The 19,296-nt window shown below is 37.8% G+C and overlaps 1 protein-coding gene across 1 annotated transcript in view; it reads right to left on the bottom strand.

The window, feature by feature from the left end:
• The window catches only part of LOC149156612 (uncharacterized), a 248,462-nt gene that overhangs the window by 72,404 nt on the left and 156,762 nt on the right, over positions 1 to 19,296 (bottom strand). Inside the window, exon 2 of the mRNA XM_089444804.1 lies at positions 3,149 to 3,772. Coding sequence (XP_089300930.1) covers positions 3,149 to 3,771 — 623 coding nt within the window. The 5' untranslated portion in view covers position 3,772. The remainder of the gene's footprint in view (positions 1 to 3,148; positions 3,773 to 19,296) is intronic.

A 19,296-nucleotide genomic window follows, 5' to 3' on the forward strand; every position in this document is an offset into this window, starting at 1 on the left:
GCCACCTTGAAACTTTTGACTTCCATTGCCGAAATGGACACCAGGTTCTTTTTGAGATCAGGTACATAAAGAACTTCTTGCGAGTTACCCTGATCCATTTGAAGAGAAACATTCCCTGCACCCTTTCCGGGATAGGTGGCATTGTCTCCAAGAATAATCTCCATGATTGTTTCCTTCTCTATCAAATTAGAGAGAGCTTCCTTGAATCCAGTGAAGTGCCTTGAGGCACCACTATCAATTTTCCCAATGAGTCTGGTGGAGAGGGTCAACATAAGATAATACTCAGAAACAACATTTGATTCTTCATACCTGGAGTTCCTTGCTTTCCTTGAAGAGTCGACCATTTCCTTGATGACCTGCATTCCTTCTATTCCTCTGGCATTGTACCTATCATTCCTTTGATGATTGAAGATGCCCCAGGAATGATTGTTATTGTCATCAAGTGATGTGTCCCTTCTATTCGGACACTCCTTCGCATAATGGCCAAACTCATTGCAAGCAAGGCATCTGCCTTTCCTTCCATTCTTAGATCCGGACTTCCCATTGAAGTGACCTGTAGGTAGGCCACCAGATGCTTCCGCTGCGCCACTTTGATAATCTTCTTTGCTTCGACTTCACCCTTGGTGAATTTGAAGAGGGATGAGGAACCCATTGAGCCTTTTTGTCCTTTCCAACTGTCTTCGGTGATTGCTCTTTCACTCTTGCTTGGGCTTTGTCTTCACCTCAGCTCCGATACCATGTTAATTTTAGGTATGTTCTATGCTTAGTGCAATTTACTTCAATTTTTCATATTAGCCCAATGACAATATTCAGATTAGCAACAACATCAGCATGATAGTAAAGTGCAAATAGAACATAAACATAAATCACAGAAAACAAGCCAAGACAAGAGGACACAAGATGTGGCGCCAACCAGGGATAAACCCCAATGTGGAGAAACCCTTGATCAATTCTTCTTATATTCTTCAATAGTTCAGCGAAGAGATATAGTACATATACATCAGAAGTCAACACTTTGACTTGTCAAAATAAGAGCAGAGATCTTCACCATGAAGATGACATAAAGAGGTTGCAGATCTGAGGACATGGACTGCAGTTCTGAATTCGGGTGAAGGCAAACATTCTTCTAAAGTGGTTCCATCACCATGCTGCATCTCATCACCATGTTGCATCTCATCATGCTGCATCTAGCTAGCTGTCTAATCCTCAATGAACCCATGATTATAGCCCTGTCCATCTCATATTGGAACAGCACCATACAGCCCACTAATAGTCATCAAGATGGCCTAAGATCACAACAGAATGTCTCATAAGACAGCCCCTAGGATAGTTGAAGATGTGGGCATATAAAAGCCCTCATACCCATACGAAATATTGACTGTGGTGTTATGGCCTGCAGCCTAACACACAGTCTTCAGTTAGCATCATAAACCTCTGCTGCTCACAAGTGAGTCTGCCCCTTCATATTCTCTTACATGATCAGCTCATCAATGACGAAGCTCCACCAAGGTCACTGAACAAAGGGCCTATATTAACTGTCCTCTAACAGTCCCCTTTTGCTGCTTCAAAGGTCACTGTACCAAGGTCTTCAACACAGTGATACAACAATAATGCTCTTGCATTTATTGTCAACACAGTCCTAACATATGCTGTCCAAACACGCCTTGCAGGACAGACTTCAATGCATACCCTTCAGCACTCTTCACCATGTCATTCAAGTCACTTCCAGACCTTCCTTATCTGCCTGAAGCTTGACGCTGTCCCTGTCCAAACAGATTAGGCATCATTCAGCTTCCTCCATGACTGCGGCTAGGGCATGCTTGAAGCCTTCTTCAATTGCGGATGTAGGGCAGCTTCTAGTGCGGAATAAGCCCAACAGTTAGAGCGAATCTGGACTGCAACTAGGGCTCTCCTTAGGACTGCATAATGCCTCCTTTTGCTGTAGATAAACCCCTTATTGACTGCGGCCTAGGACAGCGTATTAGGGATCTCCTTTAGGGCTGAGATAAGGCAGCATATAGGTCTCTTATAGACAGCGTTAAGGTCTCTTCACCATGACTGCATTTAGGGCAGCGTTAGGGCATTTAAGGACAGTGTCTTAGGGTCTGTTATAGACCTGCATTTTAGCTACTCCTTGTTGTGTTTCCATGACTGCATTTAGGGCAGCATAGGTCTCTTTAGAAAACCCTTTCACCTCCACGTCTATGGCTTCTCCTTGACTGTGATTAGGGCTCTCCTTGGCAGTGTATAAGAAGCTGTGTCTCCTCCATGACAGCGTTAGGGTCTAGGGCATCCTCTAGGGCAGCATAACATCTTAAGATCTCTCGTCCCAACAAAACCCAAAGACAAGTGGAGAGGAAGAAATCATAAGAGGTGTGTCCCAAATGACTTGCAAGCCACCTCTTTTTATAAAAAAACGTTGAGGATAGATGGGGGCAATTTGGTTGCTGGCCGACCTTGACGAATTGTCGCATAACACAAATAAATTCATATCTCCATGAATACATGTCGGAATCGGATGATTTTTATATCAATCCTACACCTCTCGACGAGAGGAATCCAAGAAAAATATCAGCTGCCATGAATAAGAAGATCCACATAGAGTTTGGACCTAGTTGCCAATTTTAACAATTTAAAAATAACGCTTTCTAATTTAAAAAACAAAAAACAGATAATCATGCATAACAATTATGATTGATTGAACTGGCTCGATTTTGAGTTTATCACCAAATGAAAAGTATTAAGATGCTCCCTCATTTGTCTCAGGTGATGAGCATTTAGAAACTTATGATATCCTAGAACAAAAAAGGTCATGCAAGTACATCACCATCCTACATATCATCATCCAATGAACAGATCCCATTCATCAAGCAGGTCCCAACCTCTGCTGTTATCTTGCATCCTTATCCCAACCCTTGCCCAATTTATGGGTTTTATATAATGTATATCTAGAGTTCTCACAAAAAAATAAAAACGAGTGACAATCATACTTTCTGCAGCTCAGCTCAATCATTTTTCTTTTAATTATCTTATTTTTTCTTTAACAGAAGCAAGAAGATAGATACACAAGTGCATGATCCAGAGAATGGCATCTACATGATAACAATATGGGAGAGAGAGAGAGAGAGAGAGAGAGAGAGAGAAGTACCTTTTAGAACGTCTCTTAATACTCGGTGAATATGGTAGTCTTCTCCTTGGATCAACAACAAATAAAAACACAAGCAACCCAATAAGTGAGCTTGATACTGCCATCAGAATGAATGCAAAACGCCAGCCTGGTATTCCCCAAAAGGTATACCCCGCCATTATAGTTGCAAGAACCCCACCTCCTATGCCACCAATAGACCCTACAAGATTCAAACATCCAAAGCCAAATCCACGTACACCTTCCAAATAGGTATCAGCAATAAATGACTGCAACGCTGGTATCACAATTGCTAAACCTATTCCATTGATTGCCCTCCAAAATGCCACCTGTCCAAAATGTTGGCACATCCCCACTGCAGCAGTTGACAATGCCCAGCACATTGTACCCATAAATAGAACTGTGGGCCGATTATAGTGAAGAACTAATATACCAGCTAAAGGAGATGACAAAGCTTGCACGAAGTTCCGGATGAATGTAAGATATCCAAGCTGAGAAGGGCTGGCACTGAAAGTTTTACTAACTTCTTTATACACAGATGGTAGAAGATTCTCATCCGCCTTTTCCATAATGGAAGTGAGATTTATAAGAATGAGGGAGATAGAGATTCCCATAGCATTTTTCATCCTGTCAATATAAAGAAAATGCTTATATACGAAGCATTTTCCAGAATAAAAAGGTAAAACATTGTCCATAGAGATAACATGGCAATAAATCACATGAACAAAAAATGAGATTTCCTACCTTTAAACCACCACATGCATTCCTTCATTCAGTCTCTAACATTAAATACTAATGGAAAATACAGATGCATACTATAACTTATGGTAGGCAGCACCTTTCTTACATAAACACAGGTAAACTACTTATAATGCACATGGACCAGGGAAATCAATTCTTATAGAGTCATCTCAAGGAAGTTGTTTTGCCAAATGTTGCAACTGTTCAGGTTAAAATATCAGCTTCAGTTGCATGCAACTGCTATTTGTCGCTCTGACTGGATGATTGATAATGCAAGTTTGATGCCTTCCATGTTTATCAATCAATCTTTTCACTAAAATTTCACTATATCCAAATTAAGAAGTAACATCCTAGAGATAGTGAGCATTCATGTTTTTTCCACAATACTATAAATCCAGAAAAGCATTCTACATAACAACTTGAGTTGTTTCATTGCCTATTATTAGGAGATTGTTAAGCCCTATATAAGCCCCATGTTAACCCAGAAACCCGTTATTAAGCCTTAGATTTTGAGTTAGTACATTTCTATTGTTATATTGTTATGTCGATTAAGCCTTTTCATTGTACCATTTTATTATAATTGTGCCCTTTGTCTTCTATAGATGCACTAAAGAGACCTAGTCTTAGGATCATCAAATCTTGTCTCATATATTGTATTCATTGTAAAAGCAGGTTTCTCCCTCAAAGTGGACAATAATTATTGGTTTCATATCATTTTTAAGGTGCAAGGTTCATAATGATTGGTATTAGAGATATGATCCTAGGGTTTTACTGCTTCAAATGAGCCATCTTGGCATTTTTGCTATAAATTTCTTTTGGGGATGTTTTAGAACAAGAAATTTTGAACAGATTGAGAAGATATCACAAGGTACATCTGGTAAAGATTTTATAATCTTGCTCACTATACTTTTAGAGATATACTCTGTGGAAGTTAGGGTTTGTGAATGTTCCTGAAATCAGTTTCAACCAAGTGATTTTGGAAATTTTTGGTATAGTTGTTTTTCTAGGATTCAAACCGTGAAATTTTGAGTGGAGTGAGAAATCATCTCAAGATATGCTTGGTAAAAATTTTAAATTCTAGCTCATTATAATTTCAGATATATACCCTATGTAAGTTAGGCTTTGTGAACGATCTTGAAATCAGTTTTAAACAAGTGATCTTGGCTCCATATAACTTTTTTTCTAGGGCACTTCACACTGTGAAATTTTAGATATCTAAGGAGACATACCAAAGCACTGTTGGAAAACTGTGAGGCTTGTAGTTTAGTTTAGATTTTCCTTTCAATAGTAACTTCTTGTGAATTTAGTTTACTTCTCTCTTAATCTTTATTCTGATTCTTTCACCAAACAATTACCATAACATGAACATAAAGATCACATAAACAAAAGAACACGAGATATAGACTCCAAGCCAGGGAAAAACCCCTCCAAGGGGAAAACCCAGAAAATTATCTAATTATAGAATCATATCAAATGAGATATCCAATACCCATAACCACAGAAAACTTCCACCTCTAGATGCCAAGTCAAACCTTCTTTCTTTCCAGCAGATCCACCAGCAACAGACCAACAACAAGAGATGTACCCACGCATATCTTCCACAAACCCTAGCTCAAAAAGAAATCCTTTCTTTCAAACTTCAACCCTTCACTTCTCTGTCCTCTCTGCGATATTTGAGACCACGATCCATCAAGTGTGTGTGTCCAAATGAATTCCATATTCCCTCTATTTATACTGTCCAGATGGATGCGAATAGACAGGTCCATTCGGGTAGGGCCAACTTGACATGTAGGCTGACCTGTCACCTAGAGGGGTTTTCAACAAAAACTTACATATTTGAAAATTCATTTTCTTTTTCTTTTACCATAGGTCCAAATAGGACTTTGACTCTGACTCAAAAACCTAGAAGCATGAAGAACATGCTTGTCTAGAAAAATAGTAATAATAATTTTTCTTTTTCTTTGTACATAAAATACATAATGGTACAAATTTTGAAGACTGAACTTAGTTACATTCTCCAACAAGTACCTCATGTAAAAATTTCAGAATCAAATTTGAAAAATTGGACACATGCCACACACCTTGCAAGTATGCTTCTAGGAAGAAGTCAAAAATCACCATGTTTTGGAAAAGTTACCATAACTTTCACTTGTAACATCAAATTTTGGTCAAAGTTGTAAAACTACAGAAAAGACATATCAAAGTATCAGAATCCAAAATTTCAAATTTAGAAGGGCTCAAATCTCAAAGATATATCAAGACAAAAGTCAACCATCTAGATAGTTTCCAAATTAAGGTTTTAAAGGTATTGTTGTCGCACAGAATGTCTAGGCACTGCGACAATGGCTCAGATCAGGGGTTGTCACCCTGATCCCCAATCTCTCCATTTAAGTTGTCTCCCTACAACAGGCTAAGGGGGGTAGACCCTACGAAAATGGAATGAAAGAGAACTAGTTGGGAACCAACTAGTTCGGGAGACACAATGAAGCGACCAAGTACTTGATTAAGATTTAGCAAGACTTATAGGATTTTATTAGATTTAAACGATTGATACCAATGCCTTATGGAGTCAACAATCTTGCTAGGAAATTTAGGACCAAGTAATTGATTAGCAATTGTTGCTTGGATGAATAACTATTTTATATGAAATGCAAATCCTAAAACTAATGTGAGATGCAGGAAACTTGGTTAATTTTAGTTAAATGCCTATCTAAGTTTTAACCCTTCGATCCTTTCTATATTGAGCCTAATTTCGTAGTAATTGGCAGAGAGAAAATATGGTGAAGAACACTAAGGTGTGAATAACAATAACTCTCGTAAAAATCTAACGTACCCGGTGCCTCCAACGCTGTAGAGAGTTGTGGCTCTGATGATTGCAAAGTCACCATTTTAAGTACTATTAAAAGCAAGTTTCTCAAGCAAAGATGGATGGGTACTTATCTCTCTATTGACCAAGCTTATGCTCAGAAGTAAATTTCAATTATGTAGAACTAATTTAATATGCAAATACACGAGATGATTAGAAGATGAGATGAAGTTAGATTCAAGGATTAGAAACGCTTATGTCATGATCTATAACCAAAATGAAATGTTCACTTCACTAGACAAAGATTGAAAGACAAACTTCTTAACAATATCACAATTAAACCACAGGCTTACTTCAAATCTTTTTAATACAATAATAGCTCAAAGAGAACAAAAGCTTATTCACAGTTTAACATCAATGCCAACCGATGCTCAAAAATACTCAAAAGATATGAAATTTACCACAGTTCTATGAAAGAGTAGTAGTACTTAATAATTATTTGAAAAATTCACCAAAAAATATGTAATAAATATCCAATAATTCAAGTAATTAAACCACACTTAGTATTACTTTAACGACGAGCAATCTCGATAGATGTCAAGCATAAGAAAATGCTCAAAACCTTAGCATACAAAATACTCTAGCAATTGAATACCATTAAGAACCATGAAATTCAAATGCTAAACACTTAAAATGATTCCCGACAAATGATTTTTCTTAAATGACCCCAATCCAAAAAAAATTCGTGTTTTCCTATAGTCAACTTTAGAGATGATTTCAAAAATATTTAAATGTATTTTGACTATAGAGAAATTAAAAAAAAAATTACCACCACAAGATTTTTCCCTTCAAAATTTTAAACTCCCAAGCCACTAACACAACAAAAAAAACCCAAGAAGGAACTTTAGATTAAAAATTTAATTATTCCTTGGGCAAATTTTATGTGCTAAGGCTCATGAAACAAATTTAATGTGGCAAATAATTAATTAAGTTTTTTAATATGACAAATGTAAAAAAATCAAAAGGCTTAATGATTAAATTTTTAATGGGCCAAAGGCCAGATAAAAATTTAAATTTTTAATGTGAAAGCACAAAATTTTCTTTTGATTTAATTTTTTAGAAAGATCAAAGCCACATTTTAAAAAAAATGGAAATTGAATTTTTTATTTTTATTTTTGTTTTTTGTCTAGAAAATAAACAAAATCAAAATGTAATAAAAAAAAATCAAAATCAAAACCAAAAAGAAAAGCAAGAAAAAAAATATAAAAAATTCGATTTCTAAAAAAAAATCAAAGTCACACTTTAGAAATTAAAAAATTTGAAGTTTTCTTCTTTTTTTTTTAAACAAAAATAAAATGAAAAGCAACTAAAAAAAACTGAATTTGTTTGTTCTGAAAATCTAACCCTAATGAACTCAAAACAAAACAAAGTAAGAAAAAAGAAATCGAATGGACTGTTTCTGTGTAGGCTTCAACAATGGCAACGAAGAAAAGAGCTCGGGCAGTGAAAGAGGGAAGATGCAGATCGAAGGAGGAGATGGAGGCGGTTGGAACTCACAGGACTGAGCGGGCTTCGATGGAGATAGTGATCGCAGGTCTGCGAGAAGGAAGAGGGGCGTTTGTATGCAGGTACGCAAGAGAATAGAGCAGAAAAAGAGAAAACACAAGCAGAAAGGAGAGCGAGGGAGCCACGAAATGGAAGAAGGAAAGCTTGGGGAGCAAGGGAAATGAAGGGTGTGGGGTTAAAGGCGACGTAGAAGGAGTTGCATGAGGAAAAGAGAAAGGAGGAACGACAGAAATCGATGGATGTTGAAGGAGAAAAGAGCGACGACAATGAGGGTTAGTACGCAAAGGAGATGGAATGCAAACAGCGAAAGGAGGGGGCAGAGGAAAAGAGAGAATGCAGGAGGAGAGAGTTGTGATTTGGTAGCAGCAGCAAAATAAAACGCAGAGGAGGAGGAGTAGCAGAAAAAACGCAGGCTAGATCGAGCAACGAGGAGGGAGAACAACGCAGCTACAACAAACAAGACTGTTGGGAAGTAAGGGTTATCTCTGGCCTGAAAACTAAAAAATTTAACCTCAAAAATCTCCACCTGACAATCAAATTTTCCTCCAAACTAATGTATTTTTCATTAAAATTTATCTCATAAATTTGTAAAAAAAAAAAAAAAAAACTCAGATCTGAAGTATTTGCTGAATGATTTGAAATCAATAATCCTACAAACAAAGAATTTATGAGACAAAATCTTGCCCTCCAGGGCCTAGATCTAAAAGAAAATTTCCATGAAAAAACCCTCCGATCTATACCTACAAAAACGAAAACCAAAATACCCAAATCTCAGATATAAAACAAAATGAATAAAAACCCCAGAAACCCAAGTTAGAAAAAATAAAAATAAAAATTCCAGATCTATATAAAAAAAATTACAAATCTATGCACAAAGATTGTAGATCTATTAGATCTGAGGAGTATGTCGCTCCCAGATCAGATAATCTAAGGCTCTTACTAGCCTGATCTTATCAACTTTTCCACAAATATTTAAAAAAGATTTTGAAATTTTTAGAGAGGTACTAACCCAAAAAAACACCCTGAAAATAAAAAAATAATAATCTTAAGATAAGTCTTAGAGTTTATATGAGGTAGGCTCTTCAGAAAATATATGTTGAGAGTTGGCTAGTCCAACCGAGGACTATCCCCAAACGCTCAACAAAAACCATAGAGATCTCATGCAAACACTAGATCAACCATCAGACCAAGTAGAGCAATAGAACAACAATAAAATTTTGAAGAACTAGAGATACCTTCTACTTCGATCAAAATTAAAAATGTTACCCTAGATCCAACTAACTGAATAAGATACCTATATTCAGATTATTCTAAGAGAGCTATTGATTGATGGTTTTCACATAACATTAAGGAAGAATTAAAACAATGTTACCATAAATTCACGAAGAGAAACTCCACTGCACGTTGAAACCCCAAAGACTTTTGCATTAATTTCAAAAAAATTATACAAAAGAGCTTGAGAGCTTAGTACACGATTCAAAGATCGGATGAAAAGACAGAATAACACTGACCTCTAATTTATAGGTAAAATCTCAACGGCTAGTTGGCTTGATCCCTGTCGAATTAATCTCAATTGTTCATAAATATTTAATTAATCTCTAATTATCATTGTCGAAACGATTTTATTTTTGAGGAAAAATCGAATTTATTATTTAATTGAATTTTAATTAACTCAAAATTAATTATTTTGAGTTAATTTCTTCAAAATTTTGACTTTGACTTAACCACCAAGGCCCAAGGGTCCAAAATTTCTTGATTTCCTCAATATTCCCTTGGTCGGGGACCTCCAAAAAATAACTTCTTTAAAACCCACGAATTTCACCTTTGGAGAATTTAATTTTACCTAGGACACAAAATTAACTAAATTTCTGGCTTAGGATTAATTTTAATTTTGCCAGAAAATTTAATTAATTGACTGATGAGGGGTTTAATAATTTTTCCAACCCTCTAATATTTAGCCATGGTGTCTAACTATGAGGGACCATGCACTAAATATTTTTACATGAAGATTTTACAATTTAATACATGAAGGGGGAACACCCGTTCGCTATAGACCCTCAACATTTACCCATTTCTGCGACACAAAATATGATCTAGTAGACCAAGTAATTTGTAATAAAATAATCTAGCCAATTAGCTAGGATTATTCCCAAATTACTTTTACAAAGACTCAATAAAATGCACTAGGACTTACTTAATATCTTGACGACAAAATCCACCCTAGTTTTGGGGTGAGGTTGGAGGGAAAAACTTTGCCAATCATTTGTGTCTAGAGACACAGATGAATCAGTGAGACAAAAAACCTCCTAAGGTAGAAATCGTCATCAAAATACTATGCTTACCTAGGTTGTTACATACATGATGGTCTTACTAAGATCATTTACATTATAACCATGCAGAATGGTTTACATCTTTAACAAAACTGTCGGCTAATGATGAAATCTGAAAGGCGCGAACACTCGAACATGATAGATCCCTTTTGCAAAAAAAGGGATGTACTGCTATGGGGTCGTTGACACAGAGTGGTCAACAGGTACATAACTTACAAGAGACATAAATTTTGATTAAAATATCCAAATTTTTTTGTGAGTGAAAGTTGTGATAAAGAGAACTATTATGGCTCCAAAGAAAGATCCCAAAGCCACCACACCAATTAAACCTCTTGCACACTCATTCATGACTCATGAAGAAACAAAAGACTTCGAGTACTGGTGAACCACTTTGGAAATTCAATCTAAGCAAATAAGTGATACTATTAGGGTTAAATTGTCACAGGTGATATGATCAATTGGAAATATGGAACAAAAGATGATGGATGAAATGGAAAAGATGAATCAAAACAAGCAAGAAATTAAAAAATCCATGAATAAAAATAGGGAAGAAATAAAAAACATTTTACTACAAAATATCCAAAGAAATCATGAAAATAAGAAGAATGGTGTTGAGATTCAATAACATATGACAAGTATTTTATCGCGATTGGAGAGCACAAATATTGAATCATAGAACCATAATCATTAATTTTCAATCCAAGATCCACCTCATTAGGGATTCAAGTCAACACCAAGGAACTACTACATTCCGAAGATTACTATGAGGAAGCTTGATAGTAATGATCCTATAACATGGATATTCTAGATGAAGCAATACTTTGATGTACACCAAGTGGCAACATTACAAAAGGTAAATACGGCATCCATGTATTTAGAATGAGATCAATTTGTATGGTATCAATGGATTTGTGAAAGGGAAAACGATTCTATTGTACCTCGGTCCATTTTTATGGATATAATAGCACATTATGGGGATATTAAGAGCAATACATTTTTTAGTCAATTGGTAAATCTTCGGTGAAAAGGTCCAATTATAGAGCATATTCAACGATTTCAAAAGATGAGTCTCAAGGTAAAGAACATTTCAAAGGATAATGTGTTAGACCTCTTTATGAAAATTTTAAAGGAAAGCATCCAACATGAGGTGTGTCTGTTTAAATCTAAATCCCTAGAGCATGTTTTAGTCTAACAAGGAAAGTTGGATGTAAAATATGGCTAGTAGAAAAATGGTCACTAATAACTTTAAAGATCAACATGTTGCCTCTCCTGAACTGACAAGGTTGACACCATAGCAAAATGGATGAAAGAAGAGAAAAGGAACCATGTTTCAACTGTGATAGCAAGTATAGTAAGGGAAATAAATGGAATAAATGCAGTGAAAGAAATTATTCTACATAGATAGTGAAAATCAAGAAGATCGAGAATTGGAACCATCACAAGATCTAAAGCTAGAAGAGACTACTCCAATAATACCTTGCCATGCACTGGACAACATTAGTACTCCACAAACCATAAAGATAGAAATATATATAAAAAACAAAAAGGTAATATTGTTGATTGATTTAGGTAGTACCCATAACTTCATCAATTACAAATTGGCAAAACTTGTTAACTACTTTGTATATCTAGCACCAAAATTTCAAGTAATGATTGCAAATAGAGGTACCATAAATTGTTCAATGAAGTGCCATAGTATTAAGCTGAATATGGGGGAGTATTTATTAGATAGTCCCATTATTGCAATCCAAATGGGTGGTGTTGATGTTATATTAGGGGTCCAACGGTTACAATCATTGGGAATAGTGGCCCTTAATTTTCAATATATTTTCATAAGATTTTCCTCAAAAGGAAAGGAAATTGAGCTTAGAGGTATCTAAGGGAAACCCTCTAAAGTGATAAGCTCTAATATGATGGAAAATTTTCTAAAAATGGGACACCATGGTGTAATTACACAATTATGTTCATTAGATGTTCAAATATCTATATACCCTACTGTACTAGATCTCCAAATGGTTATCAACAATAATTCCAAGGCATTTGGAGAGATGCCTAAGGGTTTTCCACCTGCTCGAGATCATAACCATGGTATTCATTTGCAATGTAGAAGTGTACTACCTAACTTTAGGCCTTGCAAGTATCCATATGCACAAAAAAGTGAGATTGAGCGTATGATTCAAGAAAAGGTTGGCATCATTCAATATAGCAAGAGTGCTTTCTCTTCACCAGTGGTGATGGCTATAAAAAAGGATGGTTCATGACATATGTGTCCAGATTACAAACAACTGAACAAAATGATAATCAAAGATAAATTTCCTATTCTTGTCATTGATGAATTATTAGACAAACTGCATGGAATAATTTTCATTACTCATCTAAATCTTCGTTTTGGATATCATCAAATCAGAATGAGGCAAGAAGACATTCCCAAAATAACCCTTAGAACACATGAAGGTCATTATGAGTTTTTGGTTATGACATTTAGACTTGCAAAAGCACCTTCAACATTTTAAAGATTGATGAAAATTTTGTATTATTATTTTTTGATGACATACTAATCTATAACAAACAACATGTTGATAGGGCCTTAACAGTATTGGAAGACTAACAACTATATGCAAAGCCTTCCAAGTGTGCCTTTATGGTTCAAGCAACGGAATATTTGGGTCATACTGTATCACATGAGACTGTCAAGGTGGATCCTAACAAAATCAAAGCTACGATGAAATGGCCAATCCACAAGACCCTAAAGAAACTCAAAGGATTCTTAGGATTGACAGGATATTACCAAACGTTTGTCAAGAATTATGGTCAAATAGTAGCACCTCTAACAAAATTATTGAAGAAGGAAGCATTTTCTTGGACTAAAGAAGCAACCAAAGCTATTGAAAAACTTAAAGAGGATATGTGTACAAATATTGTTCTAGCCAAACCTTCATTGTGGAGTGTGATGCTTCAAGCCATGGCATTGGTGCAATTTTGATGCAAGAAGGAAGGCCCCTTGCCTCTAAAAGTAGTGAACTTAAAGAAAAGAACTTACTCAAATCCATCTTTGAAAAAGAAATGTTGTCCATACTACATGCAATTCAAAATGGCATCCATACCTAATAGAAAGACACCTTAAAGCAAAACAAAATCACGCTAGTTTGAAGTAATTCGTGGAACAAACAATATCTTCAAAAGAGCAACAGAAGTGGTTACAAAGATGTTGGGTTAGGACTTTTAAAATATTACAAAAAAGGCAAACAAAATATTGTGGTAGTGTTGTAGCGGCTACAACCACCCTCCAAAATTTTGGCCTGCACCCAATTTCGGAGCCTCCCTTGAGAGTTTCACTTGATGACTGCACACACTCGGGTTCACTCCGTGAGCTCGTGTGAGTCTTCGCATCCGCCCTGCTTGTTCATTCCACCCAAGTTTTGCATGTTGATGTCAAAGTCATGCTTGCGACCATGTTCTAGTCATGCTCAAAGTCTTCGCTTCGTGTGTACTTGTTGTGTTTGTTATGAAAACATTTGTCGCACTCACACACGGAGTCACATTCACTGTCGCGCAAGTGTCGTCACGGTCAACCAACAATAAATCACGAGTGTCGCGCTTGTCGCTTGCACTGTCGGTCAGTCATGTTGAACATGTGTGTCTGGATGGTTTGAGTCGTCTCGTCGTCGAGTCATTTAAGTGTGTGTTTGCAGAATCGCATATGCATCTTTCGCTCGTTCACACACTTAGTCATTTTTGTTGAAGTTCTTATGACTGGACCCCCTCTGACAGCCGGACCATCACCCCGCCATCGACTTGATCGACTGTCACCCAGGACAGCACAGAAGCACCAAGCAAGTCATTTCAAGCTGTGTTGCCCGCAAGCAAATCAATAAACCTTCATGTTGGTCAACCGGAGAGTTTGACCCGACAAACACTCGTTGCCCGTCCATGTCTCCCTCAAAAAATTGCGCAATTTTCATGAGCAAGCCCTCTACTGCTCAGCAGCTCAGCTCAGAAACAGCACCGAGGTGATCAGCAGTCCAGCCTCCAAGCATCAGCGCAGTTTTTCTCGCCAGCAGCAGACTGTCAGTTCCCTCTAGGAATTGCGCAATTTCCGCTGCTAGTGACCCAACAACCAGTTGCTAGTTCCCTCCAAGAATTGTGCAATTTCTGCTGCCAGTGACCCAGCAGCCAATTGCCAGTGCCCTCCAGGGATTGCACAGTTTTGGCTGCCAAACTCCCGGCTTTTTCCTCGAAGAAATTGCGCAATTTTGGCTGCCAAGCCTCCCTACAACCCAGCCTACTCCTCCAAAAAATTGCACAGCTTTTGCTGCCAAGCCCCCGCTGCTCACTCGTCCCGGAAACTGCGCAGATTTTGCCTACCCAGCCTTCCTGCAGCCCAGACTATTCCCTTCAAAAACTGCACAGTTTTGTCCTCCAGCTGAGCCAGACCTCGTGGATAGTCACTGTCAATCCGGATTGCCCATCTTCATCACCCAGTGAATCTTGCGCAGTTTTCATCAGCAATGCCCGAAGCCTCCATCCCGCCTCGCAACCTTGTTGCCTCTCCTGGTCACCTACATCCGAAATGATCATGTATCATGGTAGACTAGGAGGTTTTTGGATTCAATGTCGACTCGTCATGAGTGACTGCAGGAACAAGTACACAAACAAACATGGTGTGACGACGAATGGGATGAACGAAGGGAGCACATGCAGAAGGATAGGTTCACCAATAGACGAACAAACGATGCATGCAAAGAGATGTGCTCGCGAACGGATGATCATGCAAAGATGTGTTCGCAGATGGACAAATGAGCAAACATGCAAGATGTGCTCATGGATGAACGAACGAACAAACATGCACCTTTTGCGAACAGACGAACCTGTCAAGCCTTCCAACATACAAGCAAGGAGAAACGTGCAAAAGCAACATCAAGCGAACCAACGACCATCAAAGACTCCGCACACTTTGCCATGCAAAGGTGAAGCTGTGACACACCATGAAGACATCTATCATCCAGCAGCACTGCAGCTCGACATGCACACCAGCAGCAGCACGAATGTACCAGCACTGTCATGTCGAGTTGTGTCATGAGTCATGTCTTCCACATCTCTACTATGGGCCATATTGTCTATCAATGTAAAGTATCGTGGAAGTCCAAGAGACCCACTTGTTGTACACAGAGTCATGTAAAGTCAAAAGTCATGAAGTCAAACAGTCATGAGGGTAGTCAAACAGTGACAAGGGTAAGTTTCACCCTTAAGCTATAAAAACCCCCTCATTTGTACATGCAAAGGACTTTTCACCTCAGCGCCTCCCATATAGCCAAGAGAGTCTGTAATATTTCCTTTGAGAGTAAGTAGTGGTTCCAATGCCCCGCCCACAGGGTTAGTGATGTATGGTGTAACGATGTGTCTTGAACTTTCGCTTAATTCAAAAGCCTGCTAATAGGCAGCATGTTTTCACACATGTATTGTAACTGTTGTAAGACTAATATTGAACACTTGTGATGCATGTTGCTTTAACCTGTTTTTCACACTTGAACTATTTCACTTATTAAATACATAATCTATTAATGAAAATGTGTTGCCTTATGTTGTTAACATTGTCTTACCCGGGGTGGCTACCTTCTCAGACATCAGATAGACCTTTCTCATAAAACTTGTTGTAACAACTGTTGCACTCGTGCAAACTCATCTGCTGAGTGTTGTACATGTTATCTTCCCTTGTGTGTTGTGACTGTTTGCATCTGTGTGGATTGTTCCTCCGGAATCTGTGCATGTCCTATTGTATTATGTGTTCCTAGCAAAGTTGGGACTTGCACCCAACGGACTTGGGACTCACTCTCACCCTCTTCCTCTACAGTGAAAGAACCATTGACACAAGTAACACTTACAATCACCAGGCACGCGAACCTCACTTCTTGAAGACAAAGCAGACCACTCTCCTGGGCTGACAAGCAAGAGTTGAGGAAAATCTTTAAGATAATGGCAACCGGGCATCATACCGGATGGGACTCTCACACCAAACAGTGTGAGGTCTAGTTAGGACTTCATACCGAGGTGATCCCTTGAATGTTGGCGGGTCCAGCACCGTCAACAGGTAGATGCACCATGAAGCAAAGAGGAAGACAAAGAGGGTTCAATATGTGTTATTTTCATTCCACAATTTAACTGGCTTGAAGAGGCAAGGATAGAATGGAAGCAAGATGAGAAGGTATTGTTACCGCACAAACTAACAGGGGTCCTAAAGGGGAACTAAAAGGGACAACTACTAGGGCATAGAACCAATTTGGGATAAAGGCCCACTGTCACCACATCCTATGTCCCCTTCTCTTCTTGGATTTTCACCGATGGGAGGAGTCCCAGTATCCCTCACTTGTGATAGATATTCCTAGGATAAGCTTGAAGTGAAGCAAGATGGCTCATTCAATGGAAAGGCTCAACAAAGATGCAAGCTTTGGAAGAAGCTAGAAAGGCTTTCCATGAAAAAACCCTTGTAATAGATAGCTACACGAGACCTAGGGTTGATGTATATGCCAAAGTATGGGTTCATCCAAGGCCAGGGTAGTTAAGAGAAAAGGCTTTGTATGTTGTACTTCAACAAGTAGTTAAGCATGAACCTTCAAGCAATCCCCAAGTCAAGGCAGCTTCAAGAGTTCCGACATGGTATGAAGGTTAGGGCATCAAATATCTTGAAATTCAACAATGAGAATTGTTGAAATTTGTAACTAGGTTCGGTCTTAATGACATGTAATTATGATTTTATGTAAAGAGATGTAAATAAGAAAAATGAAATTTATTATATTGACTTGCTTCATGGGTTTCATGAGGAAGGATTTTGTTTTTGAGTCAAGACTCCCATTGAGAGTCTCTAGGATTTATTTGTCATCTAGTCATAAAATATAAGAGACATTATCATGTAAATGAAGTCATGTTACACTATGTAAAAGGTAATCTTGTCTATGTAAGGTATCCTCCAAAGAACTTGTCACCAAACCTCTTCAAGTCGGCCGAAAAAAATTAAAGAAGCTACCAAAACAAGTCGGCCTACATCTAGTTGTCAAGTCGGCCTAAAGACCCAGAGAAGAGTGGTATAAGTATGGGAACTCGGCCTCCATTCTAAGCATGAAGTTCGAACTCAATTCCAGCGAAGAAGTGTAGAAAGAAGTGCGAAAAGGAAAGGCAGAAAGGAATGGTTTTCTCTAAGGTAAAAAGACTCTTCTAGGGTATCGAAGGAAGAATCTTATGGGTAAATCAAAGTAGAATCTTCTGGGGCAGCGAAGTAGATTCTTCTAGGACACGAAGTAGATTCTTCTGGGGCAGCGAAGAAGGAATCTTTTGGGAGGCAGTGAATAGGTTTCTTTTGGGATAGCAAAGAAAGGAATCCTCTAGAACATACGAAGTAGAGACCGAGTTTCTCTAGAAGACCTAGAGGCCGAGATTCTCTAGGGTAATAGTGAAGGTACAACAAAAGAAGTAGAGACCGAGTTTCTCTAGAAGAAGAAAACGAAGGAAGGAAAAAGAGGACAAGGTTGGTGACAAGGTTCTTGAATAGATACTAGAGTCAAGGTCAGTGTCATGGTCTTGGTACTTACCAATTGAAGATCTAGAAGAAGAATTTTATCGGTTTTCCTCTCTAGAGGTGAGAGGTTTTGGCCCTGGATGGAGAAGCCTATATTTTGTGTCACTTGTCTTTATTTTGATAATTGTCTTGATGAAAAAGAACACTCTAATAAGCTAACAAAGTGAAAGATCATAAGTCAAAGAAGAACAAGCATATCACAAGAAATTATCAAGCAGAGAAATTGTTAACATTGAATGCCCTAGATTTCTCAACATGGTATCAGAGCTAAGGTGTTGAAGACAAGAAAGGGAAAACAAGCAAGAAACATGCAAATCAAACTTCAAAAGGGGAATCAAAGCAAGTCAAAGGTTATCAACAAGTCCAAGACCTACATCATAAGAAGGAAGCAGGAAGAAAAAGTAAAACCCTAGAAGCACTTCAAATCATCAAAGGATCATAAATCAAGCTCTCTCTCATCAAAAAGGCCATCCATCAACATCAAGAAGGAGGAAGCAAACAATCAATTTGACAAGTAAGTTTGTTGACCACTATGTGTCAATGACCCATAGTAATACACCCCCTTCTTTCGCAAAAGGGATAGCGCCTGATCGACGTGTCTGTGTCGCAATCAACTATCATCATCAGCTTGATCATCATGTTATATTGTAAACCCTTTCTTCATGTGTAAATCGTAAATAATCTCAGCAGATCCTGTCGTGTATGTAATTGCCTAGGTAAACTTAATTTTCTGGTGACGATCTACATTCCGGGAGTTTTTTGTTTCGCCGATCCATTCTCGAATGATCAGTAGAGTTTTCCTTCAGCCTTACCCCAAAGTCGGAGTGAATTTTGTCACTGGGATCTTAGGGGAGTCCTAGTGTTCTAGAGCAAGTCTATGTAAAAGTGATTTGGGAATAATCCTAACTATTTGTTTAAGTTATTACTTATTTTATTACAAATTACTTGTCTGCTGAATTATATTTGTGTCGCAGAATTGGGTAGTCTGTGAGGGTCTTTGCAATGGGTTTTCCCCCTTGAGATGTAAGATGTAAAGTGTCTTGTAGGGTTGGGAAAAATAATTATCCCCTCATAGGTAATTATTAAATTTTCTAGCCAAAAATTTAATTAAAATCCTAAACTAGAAATTTAATTAATA

The sequence above is a fragment of the Pinus tabuliformis genome, chromosome 9, assembly GCF_031772625.1.
Source record: "Pinus tabuliformis cultivar Carrire ecotype Pingquan chromosome 9, CPIR1, whole genome shotgun sequence".
In the NCBI taxonomy this organism is placed as follows: Eukaryota; Viridiplantae; Streptophyta; class Pinopsida; order Pinales; family Pinaceae; genus Pinus; species Pinus tabuliformis.